This window comes from Anarhichas minor, unplaced genomic scaffold, assembly GCF_050575085.1.
Source record: "Anarhichas minor isolate MPS153535 unplaced genomic scaffold, ASM5057508v1 ptg000004l, whole genome shotgun sequence".
In the NCBI taxonomy this organism is placed as follows: domain Eukaryota; kingdom Metazoa; phylum Chordata; class Actinopteri; order Perciformes; family Anarhichadidae; genus Anarhichas; species Anarhichas minor.
The window spans coordinates 14908476-14924614 of NW_027466450.1; the positions used below are offsets into that span (position 1 = coordinate 14908476).

At 42.2% G+C, this 16139-nt stretch overlaps 1 protein-coding gene across 1 annotated transcript in view; it reads right to left on the reverse strand.

The window, feature by feature from the left end:
* The window catches only part of plcl1 (phospholipase C like 1), a 63886-nt gene extending 48628 nt beyond the window's left edge, over positions 1-15258 (reverse strand). Inside the window, exon 1 of the mRNA XM_076110324.1 lies at positions 14358-15258. Within this exon, the coding sequence (XP_075966439.1) occupies positions 14358-14537 (180 nt within the window). The 5' untranslated portion in view covers positions 14538-15258. The remainder of the gene's footprint in view (positions 1-14357) is intronic.
* Between the last annotated feature and the right edge of the window lie 881 nt (positions 15259-16139).

The following is a 16139-nucleotide window of genomic DNA, read 5'->3' on the forward strand; positions in this document are numbered from 1 at the left end:
CCACACAACAACGTTGTAAAGCAGTGAGCAACACTGAACTGAACTAGTCACGCTGTTCACACAAAGCAGCCGAATGCGTCCGTTTTAGATCCAGATCTGCTCAACTGGAAAAAAGGACAATTTACACAAATCACTCTGCACGCGACTTGATTTTGTTTTCATTAGCTACAAAAAATGACACGATTAATGGAGGAAATAACCGACAGTAAGCTATAATGTAGGCTTCTGGTGCTCAAAGCATCCAAAAATGACATCACCAACAGCAAAGTCCTCCTTCAGGGCAACATCCCATCATTACCTCGCTGTGGATCGTTCTCATTAAAAACTGTTTCTGCTCAGGAAAACAGCCCCAATTAAAAGTCTTCAGAGGTGTGTGGATCGTCCTGAGCTACAGAGGCGTTCTTTCTTGAAAGAGACGGTGAGGTGGTGACATCTCAAAACATTAGAGAAATAAAAAATGATCTGCTCGACGGGCTCAGATGCTTATTATTCTCTGCTGCCCTCTGTTTTTATGTCTTTATTCTGGTTTCAGGATTGCCTCTGAAGTTGTACGTTTTCTCGTACTTCTTTTAACAGTTTGTTTCAAAGAAACTGAAACCGTCTGGTATTTATGTGCGCGTGTATGTGATGCAGTATAAATAGATATGCCTTGCCTTGGATGGATACCACTGTGACCTCTGACCTGCTCTCTCTACTGGCAGCTATCCAACACGATGCTCCTGCAGCAAACAGACGATTTATGCAGAATTCTGTTGTTTGTTTTGGTATTTGGCACGTCAACAGGAAACAGGGTTTGTTATTGTTGAAAAGAAGCAGGTGGGAACTTAACATGTTCATTCATCTCGTCCTCCAGTGGGATGGATGTATACGCTCTCTTTCTTTCTTATTGCCTGAGTCCATCAAGTATCAGGCAACGAGAATACAGGAAACTTTCCAGAACGTTGCTTCTTTTAGACGTTACTGAATTAAGAGGACCCTCCGCTACTCTTGCTGATTTTCTTTAAACTTTAAAAAAAAAAAATAACTCAGGAATTTCATAAGCTTTGCCACAATGTCAAACATTGCTTCTGTTCACATGACCCCACAAAGCAGAGGCATTCTGGGTAAAAAGAATAATGTGTGAAATGAGCATTTGACTTGAGATACAGGAGCTTTGGCTGTGTGTGAACTTTCCACCTACTGTACATGTCACCCGACTTCATACCATGTGGACAGGTTGTTTTTTAAAAATACATATATAAAGAATTTAGTGGAGGTTTTATATAGAAATTATAAATCATGCAACATAAGCGGCTGGCGTACATGGTGGATTCTTGTACGGGATGTCATGAGTGGTGGATTAAAGAGGACAGCGAACAGCAGAGCTCAAGTCCAGCTCGTTACTCTTACGACACGTTATCTAGCAAATCTACAGAACACTCGGATCCAAAATGTTTTATTGTTTTCTGGAGAACAAATGACCTTATTGAGTTTATGCAATCGAAAAGCTGCTCACACTTACAATCTCAGGACAAACAAGCTTTACTTTGGGCTTAAGGGATAAAACTGGAGTTGTTTTTCTGATAAATCCCATGAACAGATCAAAACCAAAAGTTCATGTATCGGTCTCCAAGTATTAGTCTGTGGCACTCAACCCCGAGTCTTTGTGTTCCTAAAGACGTAAATCTTTAACAACACAAACTACATTAAAAAAAACAAATGCTCAGTCATTCCCTAAAGCAGTAGATTTTAGAACACTTTACACAAACAAGAGTAGAAAATGCATTCGTTGGGGACTATTTTCAGAGGCGGATTAATACAAATTTAATATATATATATATATATATAAAAAATTGTTTTGTAAAAATTCAGAAAATGATAAAAAATCTAATTTCTCAAAGCCAAAGGTGACGTCTTCAAATTGCTTGTTGATCAGCAGTCCATAAACAAAGGCTAAAGTTCTCCAGTATACATTCACCATAGACTGTATGAAATATGGACATCGTCTGAATCTCAAAAATGACTTAAGCAATTAATTGATTATCAAAATAGTTGATTCATTTTCTGTGGATCGATTGATTTGGCAAAGCTCCAATGTCTATTTGTGGGAGTTCCTCAACTGACGCTGTAGAGACTTTTAGAGAATCCACCAGCTTTGGGAAGTCATGGCACCTCTTTCCTTTTCTCCAGCCGGGGCCACGACAGCTGAAAGGCCAAGGTTTCCCAGGAAAGTGCGTCTCTTGTGAGATCTTCTGGGTTCCCAAGTGTGGAATTTGGAACTTCTCAAGGGAAGCTCCTTGGACGGCATCTTGACTGTCGTCCCGTTCAGAGCTCATGTCGCCGGAGCTAGCTTCATCATTCTCAAGTTTTGCTTTTAACTCATAATTGGCACAAAACCAAATTCCTCATCAGCAGTCGACATCTTTGTCTTCAAAACCCTCAAAAGAAACTGCCGCTTTTCACTAAACCTGACGCCCAGGTGCTGCACCATCATGTTACTGTGACAGTGAGCTAATATTAACAACCTTTTTCAACATTGTGTCTGTATTTATTCACTGATCAACAACAGCAAATTCATGAGGCCAACCAGGGAAACGCAACATTATCCACCATCGCATGCAGAAAAGTCTTACACAGCCTACAAATGTTTGAGAGCAAAATCTTTTTCTTTTTGACACCTTGTTAAAGACACTTAGTTTGAGGATTACCAGGGAGTTCACTGCTTAATTGAATTGAATGAACTGGACGTATTAGTCATGGTGTAATATAGTCCCGCGGTACGCGTTTAAGGCTTGATATGCTTTTAACGAGGAAGTAATGTACTGTGAATCACAGCTGAGCGGACGACCTCTCAGACACCAGTGACTAGAGCTCCACTGCTAAAAGCTAATTCACTTTGAAGGTTCATAGTTAAAGAGTCGCTGGAACATGTACTGACACCATTACTACGAATGAGCAAACTAACACTTATAATCGTCTGCTACAAAAGCTTGATTGGGTCCAGTCAGGTGGATGAGAGGACCACTCCATATTCCTCAATGGTCTTTCATGCTTTTAGTAAAAATAGATGTTATTTCGTATGAAGCGTTTGTTTTGTACATGGAGAACAAAATGGTTCAACTAGACTGAGAATTTAAAAAGGGCAAAAACAGTCAATCACAGTAGCCCCACAGTTTGACTCTAAATGGACCATAGTTTACTAAATGAACATCATGCTGTATTGAAGAAGACTTGAAACTAGAGATTGAGACCATAAACTCATGTTTACAATGTTTACTGAGGTAATAAATCAAGTAGAGTCATTGTCTCATAGACTTCTATAGAACCAGAGGAGTCGCCCCCTGATGGACATTAGAGAGAATGCAGCTTTAAGACACTTCAGTATTGGCTTCATTCTTCGGAGGTTGCCGCCTGGTACTGACAAATCACAGCTGTGAATCTAACCATTGAGTAGACTGCAGACACCCCAAAGAAAAATGGGTTCCCATAATATTTAGAGCCCAATTGCGCCGTTGAATAATAATCGAGGGTGACTCGTGCTTTTCTGAACTGGGAAAACAGATTCCAAAGGTGCAGTGTCAGATGTGAAGAATTTTAGCAAAAAGTTGAACATGTGATTCTACTTTTCTCCATTTGTTTTTTTCAGGACACTGATAATTTGAAAGTAAATCTAGTGCACGAGGTAGAAAAGGAATGACTTTGGTTACAGCTTGACACTAGAACAACCGAGAGGAATGAGGAGTTTATAAACTGTATCATGGATTAGTAGCGGGAGAAAAACAAGAGGGATCAACTGTGGGGAAAAAAAGAGAAAGATAGAAAAGAGAAAATGTTATTATTTCTAGTAAAAACATCTCTTCAACAGCAGCAGAATGGTATTTTATATTGGAACACAGCAATATACAGTAGTGTCAATATATTGCTGTGGGAGGACGCACAAGTGCTGTATCGCTTCTTGTGTTTGTCTGTTTCCAGTCTCTGTTCTTCTCTACCTCCATCGATTTGTGCCTTCAAAAGCACACGACTGTCCTTCTCCTCTCGTGTCTCTCAGAATCCACCACCTCTCCACGTCATTATCATTTCCTCTTTTCTCTCGTTCTGCAGCAATTCGTTCTGCAAGTCTGAATAAATAGGATGAAATAGGAGAGAGAGAGAGAGAGAGAGAGAGCACTGGTGTGCAACAAATGCAATAATTTCAGATGAGATTTCTTCCAAAAGTCTTTTCAAATGCATCAATCGTAAAAAACGAGGCCATAACCAAGAACAAATGTCAAACTTTAAGGGTAGAAAGTAAAAAAAACAAAAAAAATTGTATACAGGTTTATTTTCCATGAGCATACTGTATATGTACAGAGTGTTGTACTCGTGTTCTATACTGTATTTGAACAGTTCACTCAACCTGATGATACCTTAAAGCGTCAAACAACAGAAGCTCAACAGGTCTACACACCCAGCGATTGTTAAACATGAAGCCTCTGGCTAATAAGGATGTTGACTCAAATAATTGTATGTCAAACAGCTGTGTAACAGTGAGGAAATATACACCTGGCACCGAGTGCTCCGCTGTGCCTTTATTAATGATATACAACCTCTACAACCTTATCATCATGGTATCACGACGCCGTACTGGTGCAGGTCTTTTTAAAAAGGTGCTGCCTGCTCAGCAGCAAACAGCAGGCAGACACAGTTACAAACCAGCAGGTGATTATATAGCGGAGCATTTAGCGGCTCCAGAGATAGACATTTCCCTCAGGAGCTGGTGGAGAATGAAATAAATCCATCAGGTAGCAAGAAACACGACTCTAAATATCTGCTGGATGTTTGTGAAAAGATAACAACTTGCCATTTGGAATTTTTTGGCAATTAACACGTAGGAATGATTATTTATATACATTGCTAATCGCGCATACTACTGGACCTGTCATATAGAAAAGTTTTGTCTCATTTTGAACCCAAGCATCTGCAGATTAATTCCATAAATTATGAGCCACTAGAGTTATACGCGATACGATTAATAAATCCCCATTTGTGTTTATCTTCGCCACCATCTTGACTGTGAGGGAGTTAAAAGATAAAATCAAGTGAGCTTCTGCTCTTCTGTGTTTGGGCGGGGAGAGGGAGACTCACCTGCACTCGACCGAGCATACTTTTCTAGTTGTATTTTTAACTTGTATTTATATTTATTGCAGTAGTTGTATTAGTATAAGTGTCTACCTGCTTCCTCAAACAGCAGATAATTATCTAGTAAAATACATCTCTTCTCCTTGTATGAGATAAATGTGTTTTAAACTTAATCCCTGACAACTAAATGTAATAAACAAATAAAATAAAACGTGAAATGTGATGATTTGTTAAAGTTGTGTTTATGGATGTTTCTGCTGCCCCCAAGTGGCCAAAAAATGTGTTAATGCTGGTTTATGAAACCAGGAGTGATGAAAAAAATGTAGCTCATTAATATCATACACACAAACCGTGATTACAGTCCTGAATAAAGGCTGTTCTCCCCTGGATTAACACCACACACACACACACACACACACACACACATTTCCACAGGATTTTTGCTGCTATTCCCAAATTTGAGAAGTAATTGAAAAATAAAGATGTTCCAACACACACACACACAGTTTTGGGGCGTGGAGGGCAAGAAGCTGGTTTGGGATTAGAGGGGCAGTTTGTCATGGGTCCTGTGTGTGGTAGCCATGGCAGCAGGCGTGTGCGGTGCCAGGGATGTTCGCTGGTCCCGGTGAAGTCACAGCAGCCGACTCTGGCAGCCGCACAGCATTCCTCCTCTCTAAAAGAGCTGAAACATGCCCTTCACACACACTCAATGACTTACAAACACACACACACACACACAATGACTTACAAACACACTTGCACATGTGATGTTAGTGACTCACTGACCAGAAGTAGCCTACTCAAAAACACAAACACACGCTGACAGACACACACACAAGCTACCTTAAATGTGTTTATTGAAATCGATTACAACAATAAACAATCTTTATGTACATGAGACACACACACACACACACACACACACGCACACACATAACTAGGCTCAACTGTCTGGTAAATCAGGACACACCTATTGGAATTTAAAGCAGCACGTCAGCTGGACACACTCATAACTGAAATAATGAAACACAGCTGCTGCAGGAAACAGACAATAGGAGCATGGAGAGATTTAGATTTGCTTTCAAACTGATAGTTTTTTTGGTTATTTTAACACTTTTTCCTTCAAAAAAATAAAAACACCTCAACTGAGCTACGAAGATACGAAGAAATCTTCACAGACTGAAAGACTTCACATCGTGATAACATAAGTGACATTCCTGCACTGGCGACAAAATAAAGGAGGAGGAGATAAAATGGCTCAACATGATACTACACATCTTTCTATCAAGTATCATGGAGGACACTCCTTCAGGGTGTTTTGATCTTCTTCGTGGCCCATATGGGGATCACATTACCATCAGCACTTTTCATATAAAGACCGAGTCACAACAACATTGAAAATGGCAACAGTGACAGCAGTTCATTTCAACTGAATCTAGAGCTGCAGCGATTGTTTCCAGGTCCTCAAACAAGACTTTGCTGCTCTAACATTGTAGGAAATTTAATATTTGGGTTTTTTTTGGACTGTTGGTCAGACAGAACAAGACATTTAATGAAGTCACCTCAGGCATAGTTTCACAGTTTCATAGACCAAAAAGAATTTATGGCAGAAAATGAATATAATCGTTAGTTGAAGCCACAACAGAATCGGCGTGTTCAGTGGATTCGCTCGCGGAGGTGACGTTACTCTTTCGTGTCAAGCTCAACTTCCGTAAACTTTGACACCCGAACACAAGCAAGTTGACCTTTGAAGAGAGTCCAAGATGGAGGAAGCTAACGCAGCATTATAGCATCGTGTGCTGCAACATCCCGTTTTATTTAATAACCTCGGAATATGAAACTGTGCAAAAGAGCAACGGTTTGCTGAAAGCTATGAGACAAGAATCAATGGTACGATAATAATACATTTAAACATAATTTCTTTTTATCTGCAACTATTTTGACTATCGATTAATCGCTACAGTCAAAGACGCAGAAAATCTGACAGTTCCAGGTTCTCAAATGATGTTCTTGATCTTGCATTTAAGGCTAAAATACAAACATTCTGAAGATGTGACGGTACTTGTTTTTGTTCCCCGTACCACAGGTATCTGTGCGTGTGCGTGTGCGTGTGCGTGTGTGTGTGTTGCCCTCTAGGCTGAAGCTCAAAACAGCAAAACAACTCGACATGCATTCTCTCGAGTTTTCCCTGATCTATCCACCCTGAGGTTTAACACCACGCAATGCTGAGCACACACACACACGCACACACACCTCTCCTCTTTTTTCAGTATCTCCCCCTCTCATCGAGTCCTTTGCGCGTCACTTTTCTACAACCTGTCGAACCACATTGAGCGTTTCTCATCATCCGTCTGCTCTGGAGATGCTCCCTCTCCGCTTCCAGAAATGAAGTGTCGCCCTCTCCTTTGTCTCTCGCATGTTCGAGGAGAAAAACTGACAGTGACGGAAAGGCACGAAAGCTTGTAGAGCGGTTCAAACAGGAAGAGATTTGTAGATATAATAAACATCCTCGCCACAGTCACCCTGGCAGCCACTCTGCTTTGAAACTAGTTTGTGTTTTCAGTTATTCAAATCTGAAATCCTCTTTATGCTCTGGTGTTTTAATTCCAGCACTGGAGACCTTGCCGCCTGCAGAGTGAAGGTCACTGTTTAAATCCCACATCATTCGCATTAACTCTAATGACAGACATGAACACTCTCACATGTATTAAGTCAGTATCTCGCTCTCTCTGTTTTTTATCTCTCACGCTAATTTTCTACACACACACACTCAAAAGAACAGAGAACTGTTGGCTTTAAACATCACAAATCCAATTTCTGTGTGCAGGTCGGTCTGACAAATCTGCTCCAAAGTTCAACACAGTTCTTTTAACACACTCATCTGAGGTCCAGCCACAATCAATAAGTAAAATAACGAGATTCTGATAAGATTCCTCACAGCGCTCCGATTGGCCCTTTTTTTTAACATTACCATCAGGTGATATGTGTAATCAGTTAATCACACGTGGGGCTCAGCGGAGGCACAGACGGTGACGTAATGTCATTTTCCATCGGTCGGTTGTTTTGCCTTTAAATGAAGCTGAACTCCAGGGCATGAATGTCACTTACATGCATTTGAAAACTTTTCTGCAGGAGGATTTCCTCTCGCTTGATGTAGGAAAAGAAACCTTAGATTACTATTTATATTGCTCTAATGCCAGCAGTGGTTCTTAGATCTAGCATCCCAATGATGGTACCAAGAAAGACAATATGGTGGACAGCAATGCACGCCACATAATCGTTTTCTTCCATTCTTATTTGCTAAATATTCATTATGACATTACTTACCGTATTTTCCGCACTATAAGGCGCACTTAAAAGCCTTTAATTTTCTCAAAAAACGACAGTGCGCCTTGTAATCCAGAGCGCCTTATATATGGATCAATTGGTTAATTGGTTGATCCATACTGGTTGTACACGGCGCTCTGTCAAAATGTTTCAGTACTACTGGTAAACTACAAAGCCGCACCGCGGTAAACACCGGTACTGTGCTTACTCCTAGTCCAACACCACTTGTGTGTATAAAGACCCCAAAATGGCACCTTTCAAGAGACACGCTTACGACGCTATTCTATTCTATGCGCCTTATAATCCGGTGCGCCCTATATATAAAAACAGTTCTAAAATAGGCCATTCATTGAAGGTGCGCCTTATAATCCGGTGCGCTTTATAGTGCGGAAAATACGGTACTTGCTTTACATGCTCAGTGACACTGAAGGGGAGCAGGAAAACTTTACAGCCGATGCAGAGGCAACCCATAACCCACATAACACGCGCTGCCTTTGTAAAGCTTCCTGTGTTGTCTGAGAAGGGTGCCAGTCGTTTTGAGGCTGCACTTTGTGTTTTTTCACAATGAATCGTGCCAGAACTACGTGATCTTTTGCAGTCACACACATGTAACTCCTGACCAGCAGCTGCGATGAGGTGGTGTGTGTTCCCGGGGAGATGTGGCACCAGTAGCAGAATGATACTGGGAGACAGAGGGCTCTCAGAGGGCTCTGATTGCTTTGCATTCACACACACACACACACACGTCGCATTGTCATTCCTCTTGACGGGTTTCCAGGAGTACGTTGCTAACAAATCATTGTTCGCTTCTCGGCACTGCAGGAGCGGGACGGATGATTAGAGCAAACGCAACAAAGTGAGAACAATAAGGCTAAGAGAAACAACCGAAAACATCAAAAGTGCTGCTGAATGAAAGACGAGAGACGGAATAGAAAAGACAATGCAGGGTTTCAGAGCAAAGGGGTTGCAGATGGGAGAGGAGAAGGAAGGCAGAGTGGGATAAGAAACCCACATGGCACTCTGACTGAGAAGGGACAAAAATAAACTCATATCGAACAAACACATGGCTCCCACTGCGGCCTTGATGTGAAATTCCATGACTTTCCTTAACGGAGTGGAGGTACAGCTGTGCACTTTGAATTTGTTAAAACTTTTATGGCTTGTTTGGCTGATACTCAGCTCACAATGGTTTATAGAGCGATAACCGGCCTGTTTTACTATACAGCTGAAAACCTGTTGGTTGGGCTGTCACCACTTTGCTTCAGACTGAAACATCTCAACAGCTGTTGGATGGATTGCAATGACATTTTGCATGGATATCTATGGTCCACTGAGGATGCACCACTAGCGTGTGAACTATATCGTTCATTCATTGAAATATCTCAGCGTTAGCTACATGGATTGGCACAAAATGTTAACCCCTAACCCGAGCACCAGAGTCCCTTTAGAAAACCCCTCATTTTACTGCAGCAGGGTCTGACAGTCTGCCCAACGCAGTCCTGGTTCTCCCGTGCCTCCCTTCCCTTCAGCTGGCCCAGCAATACGGCCTGGTCCTCCAGCAGCGTGGTGACGCTGCTGGGTCCCAGCGGGGACCGGAGGAGCAGAGAGGCGAAGCTCAACTCCTGGCCGGAAGAGGAGCTGCTGCTGCCGAGCTCTCCTCCTCCCGCTGGAGGTATAAAGAAGTCTTCCTTCTGACGGTCTCGTTTAGTTATGCATGTCATATAGATGCATCAGTATGAAATTGAGAGTTTCTAACCAGTTAAAAAGTTCCTCACAATAACTAATATGAAATGGTAATGAAAGATTTTGGATGTTAACATTTGGCTCAAAGACAGATAGGTAGATAGATAGTTCGAAGAATAGTGCAAGAATTAAGGACTAACAAACATAAAAAGTACTTGCATGCATACAGGTGTGCAAATTGAATGTAATTATAAGTGCTAAGTTAAAAAAGATGTATTGCACTGTGCCAGAAGGTACAGAAAATGTAGTCCAGTCCTCAGCATCACGCCAGTCCTCAAGGTCCACACTGTAACAAAGAGTCCTGTCAAGTGTGACTCGTGAGAAGGTTTTAGATAATCCAGGATGAATTCTACAGAATCTTTAATATTCAGGAAATTCAGCGACCACTGGAAACCCTGCAGTAATACTGAACACGGTCAAACGGTGAGACATCGACTCTCCAAACACAACAGCATGAGAGAGAGAGAGAGATGGTGTCCTTCAACGCTCTAACAGCGAGCAGCCAGGCTGCACACCGGCCTGTCAGAGAGACACCCAACCATGCCTCCCCCCTGAGCCTCATCCTGGGAAACCTGTGTGTCCGTCCATGTGTGTGTGTGTGTGTGTTTTCATTCGATTGTTAATCCTGCACCGTTCTGCTCTCCCAGGCCCGACTGACTGGCGTGTCTACCGTGCGTTTGCCTCCTGGCCTGTTGCACGGTAATGCTGAAAGCTAATCGCTGATGGTTTTGCTGGTGGAAAAAATGAATACAAACAACCCGAGCACTAATGTGTTTAACTTGATTGAGATGAACGTCCCTTTAACTCACTCTTCACACGTGATGAAGAGGCGCTCCGGCAGCCGCTGCACCATGAATAACAATGCATGAATGAGTGAAACTGAACCTGAGCGGTGGAGGAGGAACTGTCAAACAGATTTTTCATTTAGTTTTGGTATATTTATGGGTGAAATGTTATTGCATTAAAATGGTAGAAATGCTCTCAAACAGCACAGTTCTCTATTAAAAAGATATTCCAGGTTTCACAACTTAATTTGTAATAGCTAGAGAGAAAATGATAATTTGCTGTTGTGATAAGCTCGTCCTGCTATTCTGTTTTGCTTTATTCTTCTCCAGCTCAATATCCTAAAGGAGTCCCACCAGACTGTTCTCTACAGCCAGCCAAGCACATGTAATTACTTCTTTATTAAACCGGAGAAGAAGGGAGAGTTATTTCTGGCATCAAGGTTCGAGAGGTGACCGGCCGTCCGAGCTTTATCAAGGGTTGGATGAACGTGCAACTCTCCCGGATGAATAATCAGTACAAACAATGAACAGCACAAAAAAAAAAATCTGGTTCTTTGATAAAAAAAGAAATTTAAAAAGTCAAAGATTGTAGTGTTTCTGTGACAGTAATGCATCTCCAAAAACATTAACTTTTCATGACAAAATCTGGCCCTTTGTTGCATGCCACACCATCTCCCTCTCCTCACATTTCCTGTCTGTGTCTTTCTACATTATCAACTGTACAATGAAGCCAAAGAGGCCACCAAAAAACACCACTATTTTAGGCTCATGATTTCAGCGAATCCAATTGGTTTTAAAATGGAAGTATTTCTGAGTATTTTCTCAGCCCATATTCAAAATCACGAGCTGGGGCTGCAACTAATCTACCGATTCTTTATTCAATTAGTCAATAAGTCTCTAAAATGTCAAAGAAAATAGTGAAATAATGACATCCACATTATTTCAAAGGCCACTGTTATGTCTTCTGTTTGCTCGCTTTGTTTATTTACCGCTCCAAACCCTTAAAATATTCAGTTTACTGTCATAGATAACAAAGAAAACACTTTTACATCAGACTACTTTGTGTGCTACTGTACTGTATATGTGTGCAGGTACGGATGATTATGCGTTATTGATCAGTTGTATCGTCGCTCAATGTTGAGACTGTTCATTCTATGTAACAGCGCAAATAAAACTATATTTGTACGAGTTCAACACACATCTGGAGCGATGCTATAAACTAATGCTGTGCAGCCAACTATTGTTCAAAACTTTACTTTTAATTCTAGTGGAATTCTGCCACTGCTGCGGATCATGATGATGTGTTTGTGTGTTTGATGGGGTGAGCTGAACAAACAGGGGTGTGTATGTGTGTGTGTGCAGACGGTAACCTGGCATGTGTGGGAGTCTCCGACACATGTGAGTGTGTGTGTGTGTGTGTGTGTGTGTGTGTGTGTGTGTGTGTGTGTGTGTGTGTGTGTGTGTTGTAGTAATGCGAGCCGTGCAGGAGTGAACCTCGCCCTTTTCCTTAATTTCAACTGGTGACCTCAAAAAAAGTCCCTTTAAGTCTGGAGGTTTCATGCTAAGTAAGAGGTTTGTGTGTGTGTGTGTGTTTGTGTGTGTGTGTGTGTGTGTGTGTGTGTGTTTGTGTGTGTGTGTGTGTAGGGAAAAAATGTATGAAAACTAACTCTTTACTTCTTCTCAAGCTCTGAACCATGTCTCTTTTCAATGTGGTTCCACAATTAAATGTTAAAGTGAAATTAAAATGAATTTTTGCCAGGAAATCAGTATGTACTCGTTTGGCGTTTTCCTTTTACTTGTGTACTTACTTACAAACTGTGACTTTGTGTTTTTGGTGTTCTTTATATTTCCTGGTACGCAATTACCCGGATTACATACAAATTGATTTTGTAGGATACCCATGAATTATAGTGTACTATAGTGTAATTATAGTATACTTTTCAAATAGCTACACCTATATGACAACAGGCTGCGTCTGTGTTCTTGTTGTAAAAGAGAAAATTGTCTTGTAGCAACGTTCGTAGACTAAACAGGATGACGCGGTCCAGTTGGTAGCACGATCACAGTTGACAGCGTGTCACTAAACATCTGAAGCTAAGATACAAAAAAAAAGTATCAGTATAGTTATACATCCAATATGTCCCCAAATAGTGAGGACATTTCTAATTTCAGTTTTCTCATTATCGACTAATCTGAGGATTATTTTCTCAATTAATCAAGACATTTTGACACATAATTGTGAAAAATGTAATGAATACAAAATCACAGAACTCAAACCGTTGTCTCTGCCTGAGCCCCAAACCCAAAGATGTTCAGTTACGGTCATATAAAGAATATCCTCACGTTTCTTAGTGCTGGAACCAGAGAAAATGCGTTTGTTTATGCTTAAAAATGACTGAAACGATTACTCATTCCTCAAAACTGTTGCGGATTACTTGACTAATCTTACTGCAACTAAAACTCTGACAAAGAATCTAACTGTCAGTGCCTGCCAGTTATTAATAATCTGACATATTTCTGGGGATTCTGAGAGGTATTGATACTCAGCGCCGGCTGTCACAGCTGATAGCGCCTGTCACTGACATCACTCCACTCATCCGTCCATCCTTTCATCCACTTCCTCCCCAAGCAGCAGTCAAAGGGACTCTCTGTTCAGCTGGGTCTTCCAGATGGGGCTGGCCGGGCCAACGATACAGTACTGACGAGGGGGGGCTGGCAAAAATCACCACCTGCCCCGTGACTATTATTTTAAATGACTTTTACTCAGGATCTGAGTAATTCTTCCACCACTGGTTCCCAGGCTAGACTTATTTATATTTTAAATAGCACACCCTGATGAAGTTCATTCACAGTGTGAGGTGCATTTGTGCATATTCCCAAAGCTTTGTTCCTGTTGAGACTGTATTTAATCCTTAAAGCTCATTCTAATAAAGGGGGCGGGGGGGGGGGGTAATCCTTAAGGAGCTTTTAAGTGCATGTTTTATGAATCTCCATTGAGCAGCAGAAGCATTGTAGTGTCACACAGAAAAAACAAAGGGTCTGAAGTCAAAAGTTGTGCTTCACCTTGCTCTGCTGTGCGATCACTTGAGAATGTGGCATGGCTGCTTTCAAACCTGCGGCCAAATGACGAAAGATATTGTGGAATTTGAAAATTGCGCACATGTGACGCGCGTAAAAGGACGCCACATAAGGGATTATTGCAGACTTGACAAGATCCACTGCTGTCATTTAAGAGATGTATCACTTGTTGAATCATTTTACAACGTTGCACAAGAATATTTTGTCTCCTGAGAGGTGTTATTTTACACCATTGTTTGGCCATCTTGAACCAAAGGGATCCAGTTGTGTTTCCATTTGTGTTTCCAAAGGGACAGCTGGGGGGGGGGGGGGGGGGGTTCTTACCTTAATGATGCTGCTCCGGCGAGGTGCTGCCTTCACCGAATCCAGGAGGATGGCATCGGTGTCCTGGCCGCCACCGGGGAGGATGACGCCGCTCCGCCGGCCGCGGGATGCTCTCGGCGGGATGAAGTCCGGCGCTCCGTCGCCGCACAACCCGTCTCCATTCCCATCACGCTCAGACATGACGATGAGAAGCGGAGGACTCGATTAAGAAACACCGGGAGACGGAAATTAATCAAGTCGTCGGATCTGACCCGAATAAAGTTTGACTCTGCTGCGCGTGGATGCCATTTAAAGCAGAAAGGTTTGTTTTTCTCTAAAGCATCCGCCGCTCAGCAGCAGCTCGGACAGACTGAAGGAAACTAATCGCCTCAATTTCATTAATTATGAACAGATTCTCATAGTCACGGAGCACAGAGCCGTGCTGACTTCAGGCTGTTGGTGTGAGCTGATCTCCACGGTCCATTCTCCGCTCCACTCAATGACTCGCCGCTGAAATCAGAGCATCACGCGCAGGTTTACAGTAGACTTGGATGAGAAACTGGACTTGTGCGCTCCCCGGATGCGCGCAACAAGTCTTCACCGTGCCCCGTCTTGCTTGCTGTCCTCGAGGCGTGAAGCCACAGTTTGTGCATAAAAAACGCGTAAACCTTCAGTGCGTGAAGAGAAACGAGTAATGCTGCTGATGGGGATAACAGAAGTGTTTCAAAACAATCCAGCGTTGACTACAAGGCTATACCCGAAACCCTGATCCTCTTCTCCCCCAAAACACATCGATGCCAAAGTGCAAGAAAAAAGAGCGAACTTGCGCTGCGGTTTGGCGTCACGCGGAGAGAAGATCCGTTCGTCTGTCAGCGTGGAGCGCGTTGCCCTGACTGAACGCGGCTCCTGTGGTCGTCTTGGGTTGTACTCAAACAGCAACAACAGGCGACTTTTGACGAGAATAGGGAAGACAATTGACAGTCGCACCGCCTCTAAACCCGCCACCCCTCCCTTCATCCTTCGAACCCAGCTCCTCCCACATGCCGCCCAAAATCTTGACAGACGCGCGGGGTGGCCAATGCGCTCCTCTGCTGGGACGTTTGGAAGCAGTCGGAGGCGCTGATTGGCGGAGTGTCCAGTCTAAAGGGTCTGAGAGAGGCTCCTTATCACTCGTAAAGACAATGGAGCAGACACCGGGAGCACTGGAGAGGGCTGCAGGTACAGAAGAAACCCCAGGGAACATGAGCACTAAATGGATTTTGTTTTTAGAATTATTGTTTTAAAAAAGGATGAGAAAATACTTTATAGTCCACCTCAGTTAAAGTTTGTCTTTGGCTTCTCCCAAAGTACAGAGCAAAGGTGCAGACAGTGCACATGACACAGCACACCATTAAAAAACAAACAAATATAATAATGCAAACCGAGTAGCAGACAGATAATCAACCGGCAACTGTTTTTATAATCAGTGAAGTTTGTCTTCCAGCAAAAAGGCCAAACATGTTGGTGGTTAAAGCTTCTCGAATGTTAAGACTTGTTGCTTTTCATTGTCTTACATCATAACAAACTTAAATTTTTTATACTGTTGTCTGTCGTCACCTTGGACTTGAAAATGTCCCCTCTGAAAATGTTTTCTGATGTTTTATCGATTATAATCTGCGGTTGAATCAATAATGGAAATAATGGTAAGTTGCAGACATAATATGAAGCAAAAACAGCCAAAGTCAAATCTTCTAAAAAAAAAAAGCCAAGAAAAGTCACACTGTCTCACTACTGCTGGTGTATTTTATATACATTATATAAGAC